This window comes from Galleria mellonella, unplaced genomic scaffold, assembly GCF_026898425.1.
Source record: "Galleria mellonella isolate WM207_F2 unplaced genomic scaffold, CSIRO_AGI_GalMel_v1 utg537, whole genome shotgun sequence".
In the NCBI taxonomy this organism is placed as follows: domain Eukaryota; kingdom Metazoa; phylum Arthropoda; class Insecta; order Lepidoptera; family Pyralidae; genus Galleria; species Galleria mellonella.
This window is the reverse complement of record NW_026442112.1, coordinates 2,289,985-2,310,336: the sequence shown is the minus strand read 5'-3', so window position 1 is coordinate 2,310,336 and position 20,352 is coordinate 2,289,985. Positions and strand designations below refer to the sequence as shown.

At 40.2% G+C, this 20,352-nt stretch overlaps 2 protein-coding genes across 6 annotated transcripts in view; one reads left to right on the top strand and one right to left on the bottom strand.

Annotated features, from left to right (window-relative positions):
- Nucleotides 1-320: 320 nt before the first annotated feature.
- On the top strand, nt 321-3,180 carry LOC113512482 (uncharacterized). Its single transcript, XM_026896380.3, has 2 exons — nt 321-759; nt 1,402-3,180. The coding sequence occupies exons 1-2, from the start codon at nt 624-626 to the stop codon at nt 2,679-2,681; spliced, it is 1,416 nt and encodes a 471-aa protein (XP_026752181.2). The 5' UTR covers nt 321-623; the 3' UTR covers nt 2,682-3,180.
- Nucleotides 3,181-3,227: 47 nt separating this feature from the next.
- The window catches only part of LOC113512481 (WD repeat-containing protein on Y chromosome-like), a 30,273-nt gene continuing 13,148 nt past the window's right edge, over nt 3,228-20,352 (bottom strand). For 2 of the 5 annotated variants that reach the window (XM_052898736.1, XM_052898737.1), the window contains exons 2-19: nt 16,607-16,798; nt 15,565-15,676; nt 14,910-15,067; nt 14,338-14,514; nt 13,847-14,026; nt 12,996-13,229; nt 12,135-12,387; nt 11,556-11,692; nt 11,020-11,108; nt 10,087-10,281; nt 9,779-9,898; nt 8,989-9,155; nt 8,378-8,589; nt 7,932-8,113; nt 6,810-6,951; nt 5,923-6,120; nt 4,245-4,441; nt 3,228-3,366 (exon numbers count right to left, since the gene is read on the bottom strand). In XM_052898736.1, coding sequence (XP_052754696.1) covers nt 4,256-4,441; nt 5,923-6,120; nt 6,810-6,951; nt 7,932-8,113; nt 8,378-8,589; nt 8,989-9,155; nt 9,779-9,898; nt 10,087-10,281; nt 11,020-11,108; nt 11,556-11,692; nt 12,135-12,387; nt 12,996-13,229; nt 13,847-14,026; nt 14,338-14,514; nt 14,910-15,067; nt 15,565-15,676; nt 16,607-16,798 — 2,934 coding nt within the window. In that variant the 3' untranslated portion in view covers nt 3,228-3,366; nt 4,245-4,255. Of the gene's footprint in view, nt 3,367-4,244; nt 4,442-5,922; nt 6,121-6,809; nt 6,952-7,931; nt 8,114-8,377; nt 8,590-8,988; nt 9,156-9,778; nt 9,899-10,086; nt 10,282-11,019; nt 11,109-11,555; nt 11,693-12,134; nt 12,388-12,995; nt 13,230-13,846; nt 14,027-14,337; nt 14,515-14,909; nt 15,068-15,564; nt 15,677-15,967; nt 16,085-16,606; nt 16,799-17,277; nt 17,920-20,352 lie in introns of those variants that run through there. The other 3 variants (XM_052898735.1, XM_052898739.1, XM_052898740.1) reach the window with 3 other exon arrangements.

Below are 20,352 nucleotides of genomic sequence, written 5' to 3'. Positions count from 1 at the left end.
CTATAGGCGACGGTTACCACTTTCAATCAGGTGGGCCGTCAGCATGTTTGCCATTCTAAGTTGTATAAAAAAAATTACCGCGAATTCGTTAATGGTGTGACGGTTTAACACAGTTCCATTTATCAATGGTTCCGACTTCAATTCCTACACTGTACAAACATTTTACATTCATCCAGTGTCTGTTTTATTGATCTGAATGTTTTCTATTGATAACATACATATTTGCAGAAAAATCAATTGTCTAGTATCGAATGTATAAACTTAATTTTGACGTATATGATAAAAGAAGTAAAAAGTATTCATTAATAACTTATCAACAACTATGAGGGAGGCCTTTGTCCAGCAGTGGACGGATAATGACTGAAATGATGATGACGAACTAGTATTAATCTGATTGTACTGTTCCTTGTTCCGGAAATCTAAAAAAGTTAAATATTTCTTAAAAGTGCTTGTAGGCAAACATAAAAGTATGTACTTATTGAGTATGATCTAAAACTCCAAGCCAGTATGTTGGCACTGGCCACAAACTCAACTTGTAAGCAATATCTGTCAAACATTAATGTGACAATCATATTAGTATTTTGCTATTATATCCAATTATTAAGATCCCAGCACTCGTTACAATGACCGATCTATATTTGACGGAGCCACGACTCAGCGCGGCAGGTCCCACGCCGGCCGACGTGGCGCGATTCGTGCCTTACGCGTGCAATCAGTTGCAGGCGCCTTTTATGGTCAAAGTTGTTATGCGAACTCAAGGTACTTGTTTTAAAATGCCCAACTAACTTAAATATGTTGTAAAATCCTAAATATATTAGAGATTACTATCATAGCTTAATTGCGTGTTAAATAGTGCAAAGCAAATAGATAGTAACAAACAAATTTCTTGCTTTGAGTTTTACGAGACAGGATTTGCCTAGTGTTGGATCATAGCTATATCGTACCATAGACTAATTTTGTTTAAGGAAATAAAGTTTTTTTTTTACTCTTAAATCGTAAAATTTTCTTCAGATTCGGATTCAAGTGTTAAAACATATAGGTAAGTAAAACTTGTCCACTCTCAAACAATTTTGTTTAATATATGAAAACAGGATGGTTGGGGTATTAGATTATGTTGGCAGGGTACCAGTGAGAGATGATAGGCGATGTAAATAAAATCAGGTCAGGTGGCTTATAGGCCACTATAGTAACAAGTTTATCACAAATCGAACATGGTGATTTCCAAAGAGAACCGCGTGGAGGTTGATCTAACATGGTCTATTCATTCTATTCAAGGTCTGTGCTATTGTATGTTAGTTAATCCCTGTTACTAACAATCTCTTCTCCTTGCATTGGTATTTCCTGTCTTTATATGTGTACTACCGAATATGCTCTCAACTGATTATTTTCATTTACCAACAGACGAATATGTAAGCAAAACAGAAGAGAGATATAAGAGATCGAACAAAGTGAAGTCAGCCATTCATCAGAATATATCTAATGTGTCTGAAAGCAAGGTGTCTACGGTCTCTGTAGACCCGCAGACAGACAGGGACATGATTGTTATCGTCGCCGTGACCGACGTAGTCGGTAATTTGGTCGAGCTCATTTTCTACCGCTGCCCCGACATCCCGCGTCTCCTCATTAAGATCATCGGCCTATGTATTCCATACCACCCGTACTTTAAGAAGCTCACGCTGCGATGGGGTCCCCTTGATGGCCCTACTCTTTATGAAGTAGCGAAACTTCTCTCCTTTTCGCATATCACCGAACTTAATCTTGACGACTCACCCGTCGCTGCAGCCAATTATTATATGCTTCTAGAAGAACAGACACAGTTGCGGTGCCTGTCACTCGCGCGCTGCAACATAGACGATAACGATTGTACAATTATCGCCTCGAAACTGATCCACCCACTTCCCGCGGCGAGAACACTCGTAATGCTTTCGCTCGCCTCTAATTTTATATGTGACGTCGGAGCCTGTGCGCTTGGTGAAGCTTTGAGAAGCAACCGGTCTCTGCAATATCTGAATCTATCCGGAAATCAGATAGGTGACGTCGGTGCGGCAAGCATATTCGGGAGTCTCATGGAATTCCCGTTGTCATGCGACGAAGTGGTAAAGAAGAGACAGCGACAATTAAAGTACCTCAAAACGAAAGAGGAGGTGTATACCAAGTACTATAATGAGCTGACAACGGCGCTTCTGGAACACTCACACGACGAGAACAGTCGCACTGGGAAGCGGAAAGCAACGGGAACGCGCAGCAGGAAATCCAGTATAACAAGCACGCTGACAGCAACTGCCACGAGCGTACTCGACACGGTCTCACTTAAAGCAGAACTGATGGCCACCGAACTGCTCGGCGCCTACTCTGACCCATTCAGCATCGAGGAAACGATGTTACACGACAATTATGTATACAGTATGGGGAACATGACATTGTGCTACTTGAACTTGGCGTACAACAGCCTAAGCTACCTCAGCACTGTGAAACTGCTGGAAGTGGTGACGTACCAGAGCGAAGTGGCTCACAAGGTGGCCAGCGGATTGTTACGTGTGCATCTGGTTGGAAACCAGTTGCCGGTGGCCAGCCGCGAGCTAGATGTCGCGCTACAGCTGCTCGACAAGGCCATGATCTGCAGAGCCAATAAGCAACAGAAGCGGCCCGAGCGGTCCGCGCGCTCCGTCAAGTCTAAATAGAGAAACATTTTGAATTTAACGTTTCAAGACTGATCCTATACGCAATTTGATTAGTTTATACTCAAATTTGTTAAGATATAATATTAACTTACTGTGGTAAACATAGTTAATAATGTAGATTATTTAGTACTATCATCATTATATCAGACTTTAATTGTCCACTGTTGAACAAGCCTCCCCCTTAATGGGGTTTTGCTGGTAGTTACTACGCTTGGTAGGCGGATTGGCAACCGCAGTTAGGCTTTGAAAAAGTTTTAAGAGGGACACTGCTGCCGATCCGTCGCCCTCTCTTAGTTGCCTCTTACGACACCCACGGGAAAGGAAGAGGTGGCCTATTCTATGCCGGGACCGACACGGCGATTATTTAGTATATTTGAACTTAATTATTACTCAATTGCTGTTTTGTGTAAAGCATTTTTAAGAGTAATGTTCGGCTAGATAATTTCTTTCATGTGACATCGCGATGAAGCGCCGCGGTGTCGTTTAACAGAACCGAATAAGCTAATACTACTTTTAATAAAATATATTTTTAAATCAAATAACTTTATTTTAACAACTTTATTTAACAAACATCATTGTAAATAACACGATTATTTAAATTACAATAATATTAACTTTATCAAAACTAGATTAAATATCTTCTATAAAACTTCACAACAGTAATCGTTGAATAATCACGATACTCCTGTAAGATAAAATGAATGTCTAAATGCTTATTATAAAGTTCTTTAAAAAAGATGTTTAAATGCTTCACTCACACTAGATTGAGTTTCATGACACACTGACCGCAAATTCCACGCACTGTCTTTGCGACAAACGGCAGAAACCTTGACGGTCAGTGTTGTAAGATCACATCACTAGTGTATATGGGACATCACTAGAAGTGGACACTGATTGGTTGATTAAATAGTATTGTGTAATAATGACGATCTGAGTAATGAATAATGGATATGCAATAATTAAATAAACTATCTATTATTAAAAGATTATAAAAATAGTGTGAAAACCGCCTTAAGGCACTTGGTTATGTACCAACACAAGTGTAATCCTAGCGCCTAAGATATTTTCAGGACGTGTGTATAATATTTTTGTTATACCTAATTGGTTTATTTGAATTCATCATCATCATCATTTCAGCCGTTATCCGTCCACTGCTGGGCATAAGCCTCCCCCATAGACTGCCATAAGGAACAATCCTGAGCCACCTGCACCCACTGACTCCCTGCAATGTATTCCAGCTCTTCACTCCATCTAGTGGAGGGTCATCCTACGTTGCGTTTGCTCGTACAGGGTTGCCACTTAAGAACTGTTTTTCCCCATCGATTGTCGGTTCTTCGAGCCATGGCCTGGTAATATAGACCAGGCCATTGCCATTTAAGCTTGCTTATCCTTCGGGCTATGTCGGTTACCTTGGTTTTTTTGCGGTTATCTTTATCAACTGAATTCATATCACTGAGTTAATTACACTGATTCCATCCTCGCTACTTTAGAGGTACTCTGCCTACTCTGGTAACGTATACTTATAGTGCAGGCAGCGTTACTATTCTTTCTACACTACTTTACCTGGTTGCTCGCTACTCGTTGGCACGAGCGCGAGAGGGCGCAGGCGCGGGCGTGGGAGCGGAGGCGACGGCGGACGGCTCGAAGTGCGTCTTCTTGGCGCGCATGTTCCGCAGCCGCGTTTGCCGCACCAGTTCCGGCGTGGGCGGCCGCCGCACCGGCTGCGTAGACGCCATACGCAGGTGTGCGTACAGCGGGATCTGGGGAGCGGAAATAAGAGGGAGGTCCCTTACAAAATTTACATTTTTTTTTATACAACTTAGAATGGCAAACAATGTGATGGCCCACCCGTTGCCTATAGACATGAGCAGTACCATGGACATAACAGAGTATACTGTTTCGCCCATGATACTCCCCATGCGTTGCCATTCCTGAGGACTCAAGTGTTATTCCTTTATACCCAGTAAATTCACGTTATATCCCAACCTTCAAACCGAAACACAGCCATGCAAACATAACTGCTTCACGGTTAAAAACCGAATGGGACAGAGGTACCCAAGCAATCGACTTTTGTACAAAGTCTCCCTCTGGTTACATTCTCATTTTGTAGCACTTCGAAGGACGCGTAAACTCGTTGCCCGACAAGTCACGTCTCTAACAGTCTTATAACACTTTCAATAACACAAGTTGACACCTTCACATTATTAGTAAAAGTGGTCTCAGGGGATAGTGGAGTAGTCTTCTGTATTTTTTTAATCAGTGCAAATGAAATAGTGACTTTGCCTGCGCTATAGGTGTACACTGGTGGGGCACCAGTGAAGGATGATTGGTGAGTAGAAGTAAGTCAGTTGGCCCATCGTGACGAATTCATCAATTATTAACCACGATGGTTTTCAGGAAGAATTAATTATGGGGTTGTTTTTTTTTATTGGTGAAAATGGTATGGTAACCCCGCCTGCGTTAACAGGATACGCTGGCGGAGCACCAGTGAACGGTGATAGATGAGAATGAAAACAGGCCAGTTAGCCCATCACGATGAATTCATCAGGAATTAACCATGATAGTTTCCAGGGGGAACCGCGAGGAGGTCGACCTGGTCGGGTATATTGTTAGCAATATTGGAGATTCTCAGTCTCCATTACTAACAATCACTTTCCGACCATTATGGAGTAATTAGACATCATTACTAACCATTACTTTCCCTTCAGTCTTCTGTATTTTTTAATGGATGATACCATTATCATCCATTAAAAAATCACAGTTTGTATGCAGTATTGTGGGTGATAACGGAAATGGGGTATGAGAGATAAACGTTAGATAACTAAGTACAGTTTTTTAATGGATGATCATCAAATGGTTACCCCGTCTGCGCTATCAGTATACACTGGCGGGGTACCAGTAACAGATGATAGGTGAGGATGATGAAGCAGATCAGTTGGCTCATCATGACGAATTTAACAATAAATCAATCATAATGGAACCGCGTGGAGGTCGACCCGATAGGGTATATTGATAGCAATGGGATTGCTAATCTCCATTACTAACAATCCTTTCTCTCCAAGTCTTCTGCATTAATACCTAATTTACTTTATGAATACAATATCAGCATAGACTCAAACTGCAATAATCAAGTTATTCAACCTACAAGATAAATGGAAATAAATAAAATTATATAAAGTAAGCACAGATAAATAAAACAAATGCTGCTTTCATAACACAAAAATAAAAAAAACCCACTCACAGTGTGTAGCGAGTCATCGAGCTGTATGGGGTCGTGGCGGTCGGGCCGCGCGGGCAGCTCGAAGTAGCGGCCGAGCAGTGGCTCGGGCGGCGTCGTGCCATACGTCTTGGTACGTAGCTCCTGCTCGGTGATGTCGCGCAGGTGGTCCACTTCCACCTGCCCTGGCACATACCGCGACACCCAGCCCGATCGCCACACCTTATACACGCACAGAAATTCGGGTATTTATAGATGATAAACCAGCGCGATTTTAAGCTGGCGGGATACCAATAAAGAATTATGAATGAGAATAAGCCTGAGCTGACCTGAGTCAATTGAATCGTCGAGAATGGAGTTCAGCAGGAATTAACCACGATGGTTTCCATGAGAGACCTCTGAAATTTGTCTGACAGGATATATTGTTGATTTCATTTACTAACACTCTTCCCATTTCCTAAATTACTTTGATCATCACAGAAATGATCTAGTGTTCTTGGTTCTTAAGAAACCAGACAAAAAACTTTTAAGAACATAACTCCAAATCTATTATATATTTACAATCCTTATCATAAAGCAGTGTAAAGTATTATATTTGGCGACAAAGTCACCTATGTGTTGTGATTGCTCTGTATAAGTAGATTTTTTTGCTCAAAAATGAATTCCTCAGACACAAGATTCTTTAGAAAAGTTCCTTTCAAAATATATCCAGCCCATTAATCATGTCCAATTTGTTTTACACAAAAGAAAAGAGGTTAGGATCCAATCAGGTCTTCAAACAGTGTACGTTACCCCGTCGCAGCGGACGAACCTATCGGCATTTTGCTGTGTGACACACATTGTGGTTTGCAGTAATGTATCGAAACATGTAAATAAAAAAACAATTATAAGTAAGTATAAATTTGCCAAACCTTGAAAGTGGTGAAGCTGGCAACTTTTTTGACATCGGGCGGGAATCTGGTGGTATCTAATGTCCAGGGCACAAAGCTTCCCAATGTTTGCAAGTACTCTCCAGACAGCCGCCACACACGTACACTGTAGTCTGAACTTCCACTAAACCGAGCATTGATAATAAAATCACCAACAGAAATTTAATTGATTGCTTCAGTGGCGTAGCTGTTTCTACCATGAAGCAGTTGTGTTTTCATGGCTATGTTTCGGTTTGAAACGTGGGATATGGCGTGAATTTACAGGGTACAGAGGAATAACATCTGAGTCCTCAGGAATGGCAACGCATGGAGGGTATCATAAGCGAAACAGTATACTCTGTTATGTCCATGGTACTGGTCATGTCTATAGGCGACGGATACCACTTACCATCAGGTTGGCCGTCAGCTTGTTTGCCATTCTAAGTTGTATAAAAAAACAATATAATAGTCCCTGCTCCATAACTTCCATAAGTAATAAAAGGGCCCCGGGAGCACTAGTAGAGCTCCCCAAAAGTTCTTTCCTTCCCCTTTCACTCCTCATCGCAAGGTCTGCGAACCATCAGCAATGCCATAGGCTGCTGCCGTTGTGATCAAACAACCGTACCCAATATTTTAAGTAGGAAGAACGCAAAACTATGGTATGGTTTTTTTGATAAAACAAAAATTTGTTAAAAATTAATTTAATTTCGAAATTTAGTTATGAGTTTCATCATCATCATCATCATTTTCACTGTACACTGCTGAATATATGCCACTCCCCTGCGAGTTTTGCCAGTAGTTACCACGCTTGGAAGGCAGATTGGCAGCCGCAGTTAGCCTTTGGAGATGTTTTAAGAGGGACGCTGCTGATCATCCCTCGCTCTCACTTTATCGCCTCTTACGAGACTCACAGGAAAGGAAGGGATAGCCTATTCTATGCTGGTACAAGACGACAAAAGTCATGTATTTATAACAATTTTTTTGTACAGGTTCGATGTTAGTAAAGATGATGGAATAGTGAAACTTTAAAAATGAGCTTCTTTAAAATACTAATTTGGCCTACAGAACTGTCTGATTGGGCACGAGAACTTCACCAAGCAAACTATGAAGCATGATTACAGAGACCTAAGAACCAGTTTCATATGCTCTATATAGGCCATGGTGGTGATGGAACGCAGGTGGGCGCGGTAGCTGCTGAGCAGCAGCGGTAGCGGCTGGTCGCGTACGGCTCGCTTCGCGCGACCCTCGATGCGGTCCCGCCACAGGAACGGAAACTGCACTCGCAGCTCTGGCATATTCACGTGAACCTATCGTGTTAATGGACACTAGAATTATATTAGATATACTGGCCATAATATCTTACCTAAAAAATTGCGTCGCATGAGAAATCTGAAAGACTTCAAAATTGTTTTACCGTAGCACAAGTCTCTCAACTAAAGTAAATGTTACGAGTGTGCTAACTCTGAGTAACGAGAACTTATTTATTTGACGCCCAATTTTCTAATATTCATAATTATATATCTATTATACCTGAATAAAGTCAAGTACTTATAAATTCGTTATGCGCTCACTTGTTCTTGCATGAGATAGTTTGTCATCAGCCACACTTTGATGTATCCCACTGTGGTGCCAGTAAACAGGAATCGATTAGCGCTGTCTGTAGCGAAGGCAGATACATAATCGCCCACAGTGTGGACTCCCTGGAACGAGCCCTGGAACCCGCCCGCTGGGTGATCTGACCATCCCTGCACCTGGCCGTTCTCCAGCGCAACCATCAGGGCCGCTGCACGAAAGCATACAGATGGAGTCGACAGGTTGATCCAAATAAGGATCCAAATTTTCACATGATCTGTCCACTGCTGAATATGGGCCTCCCCCCCCCATAAGGAAGGGTTTTGCCATTCATTTTTGTTTGTTTTTTGTTTGTGATTGATTTGGTTTTGGTGATGTTTTAAGAGGGACGCAAAACGGTGCTAAAGCGAGCTGCCTTTTAGGAATTATAATTTATTCATTCATGCTGATTAATTTGGGACGGGCACGCGGAACCTTAATGTTTAAGAAATTAGGGACACTGGTCGAAGTATAAAATTAATGTAAGAATGTGCTGGAGTCAGAGAACTATTTATAAAATAGGTAAATAATTATGTTAAGATGAAGCAAAAAGAGGCACAGTGGCACCGACCGTCGTGCATGGTGCAGGGGCGTGTCTCGAGGAAGATCATGGCGTGCACGGCCAGCTGGCGCATGGCCTGCGCGCGCGCCGGCAGCGCCGCGCCCAGCGACACGCGCCGCGCCCGCGCCTTGTGTACCGCCGCGCCCACCGTCGGCGTCGACAGCCGCGCGCTCGTGCTGCATACACATGGCGCCAAGGAGTCACCTCACGTTTACCTAGTTTTCTACACACCCACATACTGCACCACGCTCACGCACGCTCAGTCTGTGACCACATTTTCCAGAGGGAGTTTAAAAGAGGTCTAAACCTATCTTTGCGCATAGTTAAAAGCTCCGTTTACATCCTAAGAAGGGCATCAAGCCATAATGGGATGGGCACGGCTCATACACCCTCCCCCTTAGGGGGGAAAGGGATTGTTAGTAATGGAGACTGAGAATCCCATTGCTAGCAATATAACCCAACCAGGTCGACCTCCTCGGAGTTCTCCCTGGAAACTATCATGGTTAATTCCTGATGAATTCATCATGATGGGCTAACTGGCCTGTTTTCATTCTGATCTATCACCCTTCACTGGTGCTCCGCAAGCGTATACCGTTAACGCAGGCGGAGTTACCATACCATTTTCACCCATCAAAAAAAAATCCTCCCCCTTAAATGCGCCTATACCAAATACGCACATACACATATACACTGCACGCCGACCGTAAAATTACTGTTAAGAACAGATTGAGTGTTGTGCATCAAAACACCTGACGCATATTCTCAATCGTTATCGTACACAACCATACAAACACAGTACCTAAGAAGAGGCGTGGAGGCGCGGCGGGTGGTAGTGGCTGTCGGTGAAGTGGTACGCGATACGTCTCGCTTCTTGTAGTGCATTTTGATGCGTAGCATTGGATCTGTACACGAAAACCGTCTGAAACCAAATATATGACGTTTTAATGGATGAAAATGAAATAGTAACCTAGCCTGAGTACCTATATCTATTTGACAGGTCAAACGTAAATATGTTAGCGAAATACTATAAACTTAAACTCAATTTAAAGAAAGTGTGGTAAAATAACCCCACATCACAAAAATATCTTTACATGTTCTGTGTATCACCTGTAGGGTTGACCCGTCTCTAGTTTCCAGAGCAGCAGCTCTGAGTTGTAGGAGGCAGTGGCAAGCGAGAGCGGCGAGCGTGCAGCCGCCGCCAGCACGTCGTCACTGTGCCTCGTCTCCCAGCTTTTACCGCTACTTGCCGTGCCGGTGTCTTCAAACTCCGTCACATGACGGTTCCACCCCACGGCCAGGATCCTTGGCATAATCATAAGCAACACAATGTACTCTGTCTATGGTACTATTCATATCTATACGCGACAGTTACCACTTTCCATCAGGTGGGTCGTCAGCTTGTTTGCCATATTAAAGTTGCATAAAAGAGCAACCAAAATGTAACTACAAAGCCTGGACTATATTAATATACTCCTTTGGGAGGGAGTAGGGATTGTTAATAATGGGCGATAATTGCCCCTTTGCTAACAGTATTCTCTGTGAAATCAACCTCCACTCCTTTCTCCCTGGAAACCATCGTGATTAATTCCTGATAAAATCATCACCATGAGTCAACTGACCTGACTTCATCTACAAATACCATTCCTCAATAATGAGCACCAGTCAGGGTAAACCCATAACGCAGACGGGTTTTAACATTCCTTTTTAATATTAAAAAAGAACTTTTTAGGATTAAGGAAGTAAAGTTTTATCAAACTACTTTTTAGTATATATTTTTTTGATGGATGAAATTGGTATAGTAACCCCGCCTGCGCTAACGGGATACGCTGGCGGAGCACCAGTGAAGGGTGATAGATGAGAATGAAAACAGGCCAGTTAGCCCATCATGATGAATTCATCAGGAATTAACCATGATAGTTTCCAGGGGGAACCGCGAGGAGGTCGACCTGGTTGGGTATATTGCTAGCAATAGGATTCTCAGTCTCCATTACTAACAATCCCTTTCCCCCCACTTTTTAGTATTATAACATAGCTACGTACCTCCCCTCTACCCAAAAACAATTCGTAACTTCACACATGTGTTCGATTGCCATATTCCTTAGACACAAGCCAGTATTGAAGTTCCATACCTGAGCATAGAAATCTGTTTTAATTTTTGATGATCCAAACCTTTTAAATTATTTTAACAAATTCATTCATGATAACCCTGCATAATCTTTTATCAAGGTCTACGTAGAATGTATCCAAACCCTTGATGGTCATGTTTGAAAAAATTATGTAACTGAAAATGGTTTAAGACAGAGGTTCCTAAACTGAAGATTAAGAAACGCCCACCAAATACCTTTTATTTCATGGAACCCCATATCAAATGATTACAAATCGAAAACATTGTAATTTAAATAAGAACAAAAGCTTTTATTAGAAATATTTTAAAATAACTTTATAGCGTCATTTATTTTTTAATGTGAAGAATGAAATTCTTTCACTGTATAAATAATTTCGCAGAACCCTGGAGACTTTTTTACGGAAGCCATATTAGGAATCGCTAGTTTAAGAGGCAAAGGTATCACTAGTACTTTAAGAGTGCCATTGCGTGCGCCAGTAACCAGTAGCTGCCAGCCAGGATCAAAGCAAGCCGCCGTGATCTCGACCGGGATCAGCTCACCGTGCAACAGTCGCGTGTGGGCGTCGCGGACCATCGCATTGCGTTTACCTTTACGCAATTATTTACAGTCGATTACACTTATTGATAGGGATATATAGAAAGAAATGATAGTCAAATTTCGAGTTAGTTGAGAATTATTTAAAAGATCCTGGATTTGATTTGTGGGTGGAGGATTATGAAGATTCAGATTAAATAAATCCCCAAACCTAACCTTCCTACAACAATTAGATCTAGTTTCGTAAACAGTATCTTCGTGAACGGCCAGACAAAACAGGATATTCTATCTTTCCCGAAAATTATTATGAGTTATTTAGGTAAACAATACACAATATCTAGTGCAAGAAAAGAAATATCGAAGTAAGACTATATTAAATCCTATTGTTTATAAAAAAAAACCGTATTTAACATTAATGAGTTATTAAGATGATTATGATAATAATAGTGATGATGTGTGATGATGATATAATAGTGATAAGTTTATGGCAATAACCTGTAACCGGATCCCAATTGATAATAATGCTGTCCATGCCACAAGTGATAACGACTTTGAATAAGGGATTGTATAGTATCTTGGCTACAGCACGCGAGTGCGTGAAACCATCGGTGTGTTGAGGGTTGAGCTGCTCATCCAAGACAAGCACTGCTATCTTCATGGCTGCGAGGATCAGCTCTCGAGTTGCTTTGTTGTACACGGCCGATATCGGAGTCCGCTCGCCGATTTGCGAGGGGATGTCTATGTATGTCTAATAACATACATTATATTTATGTTATTTCTGCATAATACCAGATGTAGACTTTGTACAAAAGTTATTTGCTTGAACACCTCTATCCCATTCGTGTCTCTACCTTGAAGCAGTTGTGTTTGCATGGCTGTGTTTCGGTTTGAAGAGTGGGATATGGCAGTGAAATTACAGGGTACAAAGGAATAATAGCTGTGTTCTCAGGAATGGCAACACATTATCATGGACAAAACAGTATATCCTGTTATGTCCACAGTACTGTTAATGTCTATAGGCAACGGTTACCACTTACCATCAGGTGGGCCGTCAGCTTGTTTGCCATTCTAAGTTGCATAAAAAACCCTCCTTTATCAGCTATCTATAATGAAATGTTAATGCATGCGGCATATATGAGTATGAAGTAAAGGGCGGGATGCATCTTTCAGGTGTATAATAGTGCCATAGAACTCTGGGACTATTTTCCAATCTTGATTTCTTATAGTATTGGGAGATATCTAAACTCTGGATAAATAGTGGTTGTTATATTTGTTACCACTTCACCAGAAACATCCTTTTTGGATTAGTAAGTCACGTTTGATTATACGTTGCGAGAAAAATTACTATAAGCTGACCTGCACGCAGACCTGTCCCTGCACGTCCCAGACTTTGATGACGCGGTCGCGCGAGAGCGAGTAGATGGTCTGGCCGGAATTCTGTAGCACGAGGGCTGTGATGGCGGCGCGGTGACCCGTCAGCACGGCACCGGGCCGCGTCGGCACGAACGGATTCCACACGCGCACCGCGCAGTCCGGTCCGCCAGTCACCAGCACATGCGCTTCCTCGTCGAACGCGAAGCACTGAATGCCCTGAAGTACCATCAGGCTTGGGAACGATTTGGAACGAGTTCCCACTGATTATGCTAATTTTTATCTTCTATAATTTGCATCTTAAGACCATTTGGTGATGGAGTAAGAAGACGTTACTATAGAGATATCACTGATATTCTACAAAGACCGTGATACCTTTTATGCGATATACCAGCTCATAAAACTATGTTATGTTCCCGTACCCTGTAATTTTACTGTCTTATCTTTCAAATCGAATATACACATAGCTGCTTCATACACATAGAAGGATATCTAAGCAGATGATATTTATTACAAAGTTTCCTTCTGACCTGAACGTTATCGCCTACCTAATGCAGTGAAACTTATAAATCAATAATTATTTTCTTTTGGAGATCGCATAAAAACTGAAATTCTGTTGGCTGATTTATCTACTCGTATCTAATTTCGATGAGTTTTTTTTAGTTTCGAACTTTCATAAAAATCGATGTCCCAAGAAAGTATTTTATAAAACGTTTTCTTCTTTATTGCGGAAGCATCAGCTTTTCTGGGGACCTTATGTTGAAAATATAATTAAAATTTTGGTAAAACAAAATTGAACAGGAGTTTTACACTTATTAAAAATAACCCTGTTGCACCTTGTCAACTCGAAACATGTTATGCGTCTTGGAGCCGGCGAGGTCACACATGAGCAGCGAGTCCGCGCATGTGGCGCACGAGACGACGCAATGCAGCGACGCGTAAAACGACACTTGCCGCACCCACTCCGAGTGCACGCGCTGCAGCTCCACCAGCCGCATCTCCGGCAGCACTTGGGGCTAATATGTCGTGATTATTACACTGTGGCCAAATTAAAGGGCGTCGTTCAGGTAGATACCTAGAGCGACAAAAATGAGGCATGACAAAATTGACAGCAGGAAAATATAATTTTTGTCCAAAGCGGCAAAACTGCCAGATTTATTAGGAAATTTCCCTAAAAATCATCAATTTAGGTTGTACGATGTCTATCAGTTTCTAAGTTATCAGTGTTACAGTTTTAAGTAGACACTTATTTTATACTTGTAACTTCATAAAATCTTACACAGTAATTTCTGTCAAACAGTCATATAGCACAAATTTGGAGGATCACCTTCCGCTGCAGGTCGACGTGTCGCAACTGGATCAGCGCACGGCCGGCCTGGTTGCGGAAGGGGCCGCGCTTCACAGGCGAGAACAGCAGTATTCGCACGTTGCCTCCCACGTCGCCGCAAATGAGGATGCACTTCTCATTCGCATCTTTGTGATATTGGTAGTACATCGTGCAGATCTGTGTGTAATTTGAATTTTATATATATTACGTGGATTTTAGAAATAAGAGAATGGCGAATAAAATAAGAGAATGACCTTTGATTATTTAAGATTATTTTCCAGGACGACACGGCCTGGTCTCTTTAAAAATGACGCATTATTATATCTTAGAACTTCATTTTACGCGTAGCCGAAGGTTTTGCTCGCACTGGTAGGCACTAGACAATTGTGGGATAGGCACGCCTCCCCTTCCATCTTAAATATGCCTGATGTTGAATTTGATAATTGTTAACACTTTGTTTAATTTTAAATTCAGGATCTTATATAGTATAAGATCTATAATTTATTTTACCATTTAAAATTTGCTATCCAAAAAACGATGACTGTGAATCATGATGCAAGACTGCAGCTTACCATGTATTCCCAACTAGTAATGATTATCTTGAGGGTGAATGTCTTAGCAGTACAGTCATAGAAACGTAGGTCGCGCTCTGTGGAACTTGTTACGACAATGTTCACGTCGGGCATGCACACCATATCCGTGACCCAGGTCGTGCTGACCTTCAGGTGAGCTGCAATTATCATCATCATCAGTTGTCAGGACTGCTATATCAAAAACCAACTCTGTGTAAAAAATAAATAATACTATTGACTGCGAGTTCCGGTTTGAAGCATGAGTATGGCTGTCCAACCAACTTGGTCAACAAATGGGTTATTGTACGTGATTTATTTTGACAGGTGAGATATTTCGGGGAAATTATTAAATAATGTGATTGAACATTTTTATGCCACACATAAGGGTTCGGGCAAGCATGCATGCTTTTGGTGTTGCACCCGTTTAAGGGCTGCGATGCGCTATGCTTGCCAGCACAACAATCTCGTTGTAGAAAATAGTTAGAACTTCGGACAGAATAGTGACAGACCTTTAATTTCATAGGATTCATCATTTAGCTCCGCATATGTACAAATTTTGGATTGCATATTCGAAACCAACCAACTTTACAAATTAATTTGCTTAGCAAAGAATTATCAACAAATTCAGTTTTCGTAAGAAATTAGTAGGACTAACGGCTGGACGAAAAGGCAGTTCTCAGCAACGACATATCCAGTGACCACCAGTTGATCATGCCATCGCGACTTGCTGTTATGTATGTACCTTGCATAGGGTCTGTACTACGATCCTGTGTGAAGATTTATAATTGAACATTCTTTTTATACTTGAAATTGGGAAACAAGCCTTTGGCTCCTTGATAAAAGTAGTAGCCGTTGCTTAGAGACATGAAGACTCTAATATTATACATACACAAAATATACTCTGATATCCACAGTATCCCTAATGCGATACTATTCCTGAGGACTATGGTGTTATGCCTCCGAACGTTGGAAAATCAATCCTTTATTCTTCTTCAAACTAAAGCATAGTTATATAAGGACAAATATCTCCAAAACACGGGTAGTACAGGTGTACTTACTCTTGCAGATACGTAGGGGGGATTGTTAGTAATGCGGACTACTAGTCCCGTTGCTAGCAATGTACCCTGTGAGGTCGACATTCACGTAGTCCTCCCTGGAAACCGTGATGAATACACCTGGAATTGTGCTGAATTTCAGGCGTATTCATCTTAATGGGCTAACTAACTTGAGTTTTCATTCTCACCAATCATCCCTTACTGGTGCCCCGCCAGCGTATATCGTTAGCGCAGGCGAGGTTACCATTCCATTATCATCTATTAAAACAATACAATTTATTGATTATCTATTACTATTAGTATATTAATTTATTTTAACATATACTATATAAGTAGGTAGGTATTGTACATATTTATAGTGTATGTATTTATGTAATATTTTATTATATATTTTAATATTTTATTTAACTGTATATTTGTTTATGTATTAATAGTTGTGGCACTTCAGCTGCCCGCTAACGAAATGCTTTCTTACTGTACTGGGTTGACTGGAAGAGATCTCTGTCAGAGATAAGTCCACCCTTGCTCACAACATTTATAAATAGATTATTTTATATGTAACTTACAAGTGCAATAAAGAATATATACTCTCTAAACTGATAGTAACTGACTAAGCTATTTACTTCTCTCGTTGAATTATACCTTCGACACATCAGGACAAAAGCATATCCTGGATATGGGATGCCGATGCTGAGAGCGCATTACGGTGGGAAGGCCCATGATCGGCGGTTGCAGTGACTCTCTCTGGTTCTCTGGGTCATTGGCAAAGTAACCCAACAGAAGATGCGAAACAAGCTCATCCCAGCCGATCTCGCCGTTTCGGTTTGTATTGATCTTTTTTGATGAAATAATATTATTTAAAATACAATTTTGTATTCTGATATTATGTTTTTATTATCTATCTAAACCATTCATTCATTCGAAAATAAACCATTCATTCATTCTTATTTTATAAATACAACGAAGAAGCTAGTCGTAGGTATATAAAATTGAGGGAAGAAAGTAAAGAAGCCTGGGACTCGATTCTCCTAGTGTGTCTGATGCGAATTTCTCAGCCAAGTCAGTTTTAGTTTTCTTTAGATCATTAGTTAAAATTACTTTCCTAGTATTTAAAAAAAGGAAGGTTAATGAACCGTGTATGAACGTGCTCAGAGAATTCAGTATATTTTATAATAGGATAGGTACATGAGCCAAGAAGACTGTCACAACATTAAAGAATTATAAAACAAATTGACGAATATTTTGTGTTACAGTTATTTCTAATTACGTTTATAATGTAATTTTAAATCTAAGTCAATTAGGTAGAAGTACACCTTCATGAAAAGGATTTGAAATTCCTCGTCATCATAATCCACATTGAGTAAAGTGCTTAAAACATTTCGGAACTCAGTTGGCAACAGTACGTTTCTGTAGGCTGTCTGAAAAGCTTCTTTGATTTTAATCATGTCCACCATAGTACATCGTTCATGCAACGGGGCGTTCCTCCATCGTGACCGTGACGCGAGTGCTGTACTAGCCTCTGACTTGGACGAAAAGGTCATTAATGACTTCATATCGCTTTCGGCCATTTTATTATATGATATGATCCAATTGAAATTAAATTATAAAATGTGTAATATTTTTAGTGTACGTAAATGACTTATAATAATCACAGATAAAAAATACCTATCAAAAATAAGACAAATCTTCTTACATATTTTTTTTTATATTTTTAATACATCCTTATTCGCATCGCATTAGTGTATAATTTGTGGATAAATTATTACAGATGATGAAGCGAAGAAGTAAGCCGATCAATAAATGCCGAGCAATAAAGATCATGCAATTAAAAAAGAAACAACCCATTTCCTAATGCGTCTTATCGTTTTTAGTAAATCTTATTAAAAAAAGAAACGTTAAAATAGACCGCTTAAATGTTGAAGAAATCGGTGTAGTCAGTATTAAACAAGTAACGCCTTTTTTTTTTTTTTTTTTTTTTTTTTTTGTGGCGTTCACCCCGATATTAGGGTATTTTGCCAAGAACAAAACGGGGAAACGATAATAGTAATAAAAATATCTAACACAAACGAATTTAGAAAGGATAAGGATTAGGTCTAGGATATTTATAGGATATGAAGGATATACTTGTACATATGAGAATATACTTATAAATATATAGGAAAAGCAATTGATGCAACTATAAATGTATTCATGTAATATAACTAAATCTTAATATTGTTATCATATATATATGAAGATAGTATTTTATAGATAATAGGATCATTGGAAGAAAGTAGAGTAAGAATAGAAGTTGGGAATGGAACACGGATGGATCGGAGATGATTAATGTTAATACTTTTTGGAACCAACCAAAAAGTATTAACATCTTCTCTCGGTGTGGAGACCTATTGACGCTAGGATTTTCCACAAACGAGGTCTAGGCAGAGGTTTTGTGAATATATCTGCCAACTGTAGTCCAGTGTGAACTTTCTTTATCACTAGCTCTCTAGCTATAACAAGCTCACGAACAAAGAAATGACGAATCCGAATATGTTTAGTCCTCTTGTGGAATTCCGGATTCTCAGCTAATCTAATAGCAGCTTCATTATCCACATTCAACACAGGAAGTTCTTTCAAGCCTACCAGTTCTCGAAACAACCTAGTTAGCCAGATACATTCCTTAGCTGCTTCGCTAGCAGCGACTATTTCTGCTTCCGTTGTAGAAATTGCTACACTAGTTTGTCTTTGGCTTAACCATGAGATAGGACCACCCGCATAGAGGCACAGTACTCCTGACGTTGATCTTCCTGTTGTAATACAACCTCCATGATCTGAATCACTATAGCTTTCCAATATTTTGTTCTTATAATATTTCTTGTACAAAATTCCAGCTTCAGGAGCATATTTGAGATAACGCATAATACGTTTCACCCTAACGCAATCTGTCTCAGTTGGTTTTTCTAAATTCCGTGATACAACACTTACAGCATAGGCGATATCTGGACGTGTGCCAACCATAAGGTAAGCTAATGCACCAACAATCTGCCGATAATTTTCCAGGATTGGAGTTAAATCACACGTATTGTGCTTTTGTTCCACATCATCCTTAACTATGGGCGTCATAACAGGACGACAATCTTCCATACCAAAACGCTTCAAAAGTTTTCTTGTGTAACCAGCTTGAGCTATCAGTAGGCCGTCTTCTCTTTTTTCTATCTCTATTCCCAAAAAATAGCATGCAGGCTTCATAGTAATTTTGAAAGTACCTTTCAGATCTTCAAAAAATTCATCTACTAGCATCTGTGAAGATCCTGCCACCAAGCCGTCATCCACATACAAAGCTACAATTAACCAGATGGCAACGATTAGAGCTGTCTTGAGTATCGCGGCTAGTGAGGAAATGTATATGATGCAATTCGATGTTTCAACTGCTTTCTTGTATGGATCCTTGGACGAGGAGATTTTTATGTCTCAACCGGAAGGTTATGACGATGGCACTGGACGCGTATGTTTATTAAAAAGGAGTCTGTACGGCTTGAAACAAGCTCCGAGATGTTGGAACAAACGAATACTAGATTTTTTCAAGAGCGTGGATTTCAAAGCTTGTGATGCTGATCCTTGTCTCTTCGTACGAGACAACGATAAGGGGAAGATTATTGTAGCTTTGTATGTGGATGACGGCTTGGTGGCAGGATCTTCACAGATGCTAGTAGATGAATTTTTTGAAGATCTGAAAGGTACTTTCAAAATTACTATGAAGCCTGTGTAATTCATCCCAAGGTAGTGTTAATACTTTTTGGTTGGTTCCAAAATTTAAAATGCGGTGTGACACCTATTGCGTGTGTTGCCTAGCGATTGTTGACTGTCGTTTTTATTACGAAAATAGAAAATTAGTAGGTGATTTAAATATTATTTTTATTTATATATCAAGTGATATTGTGTGTTCGTTTATATATATTTTGTGTTATTTGTTTGGACCTTATAAACTGTATAAGTGAAATCTACTGACAATTCTGCTAATTCTTACTACCAATCTTTGAAGAGTTCAGTTATACAGTTTATAAGGTCCAAACAAATAACACAAAATATATATAAACGAACACACAATATCACTTGATATATAAATAAAAATAATATTTAAATCACCTACTAATTTTCTATTTTCGTAATAAAAACGACAGTCAACAATCGCTAGGCAACACACGCAATAGGTGTCACACCGCATTTTAAATTTTGGAACCAACCAAAAAGTATTAACATCTTCTCTCGGTGTGGAGACCTATTGACGCTAGGATTTTCCACAAACGAGGTCTAGGCAGAGGTTTTGTGAATATATCTGCCAACTGTAGTCCAGTGTGAACTTTCTTTATCACTGGCTCTCTAGCTATAACAAGCTCACGAACAAAGAA

Coding starts and splice junctions, on each gene's coding strand:
- LOC113512482 (XM_026896380.3), top strand. CDS start 624: ATGACCGATCTATATTTGACGGAGCCACGACTCAGCGCGGCAGGTCCC. Junction 760..1,401: donor AGTTGTTATGCGAACTCAAG/GTACTTGTTTTA, acceptor ATTTACCAACAG/ACGAATATGTAAGCAAAACA.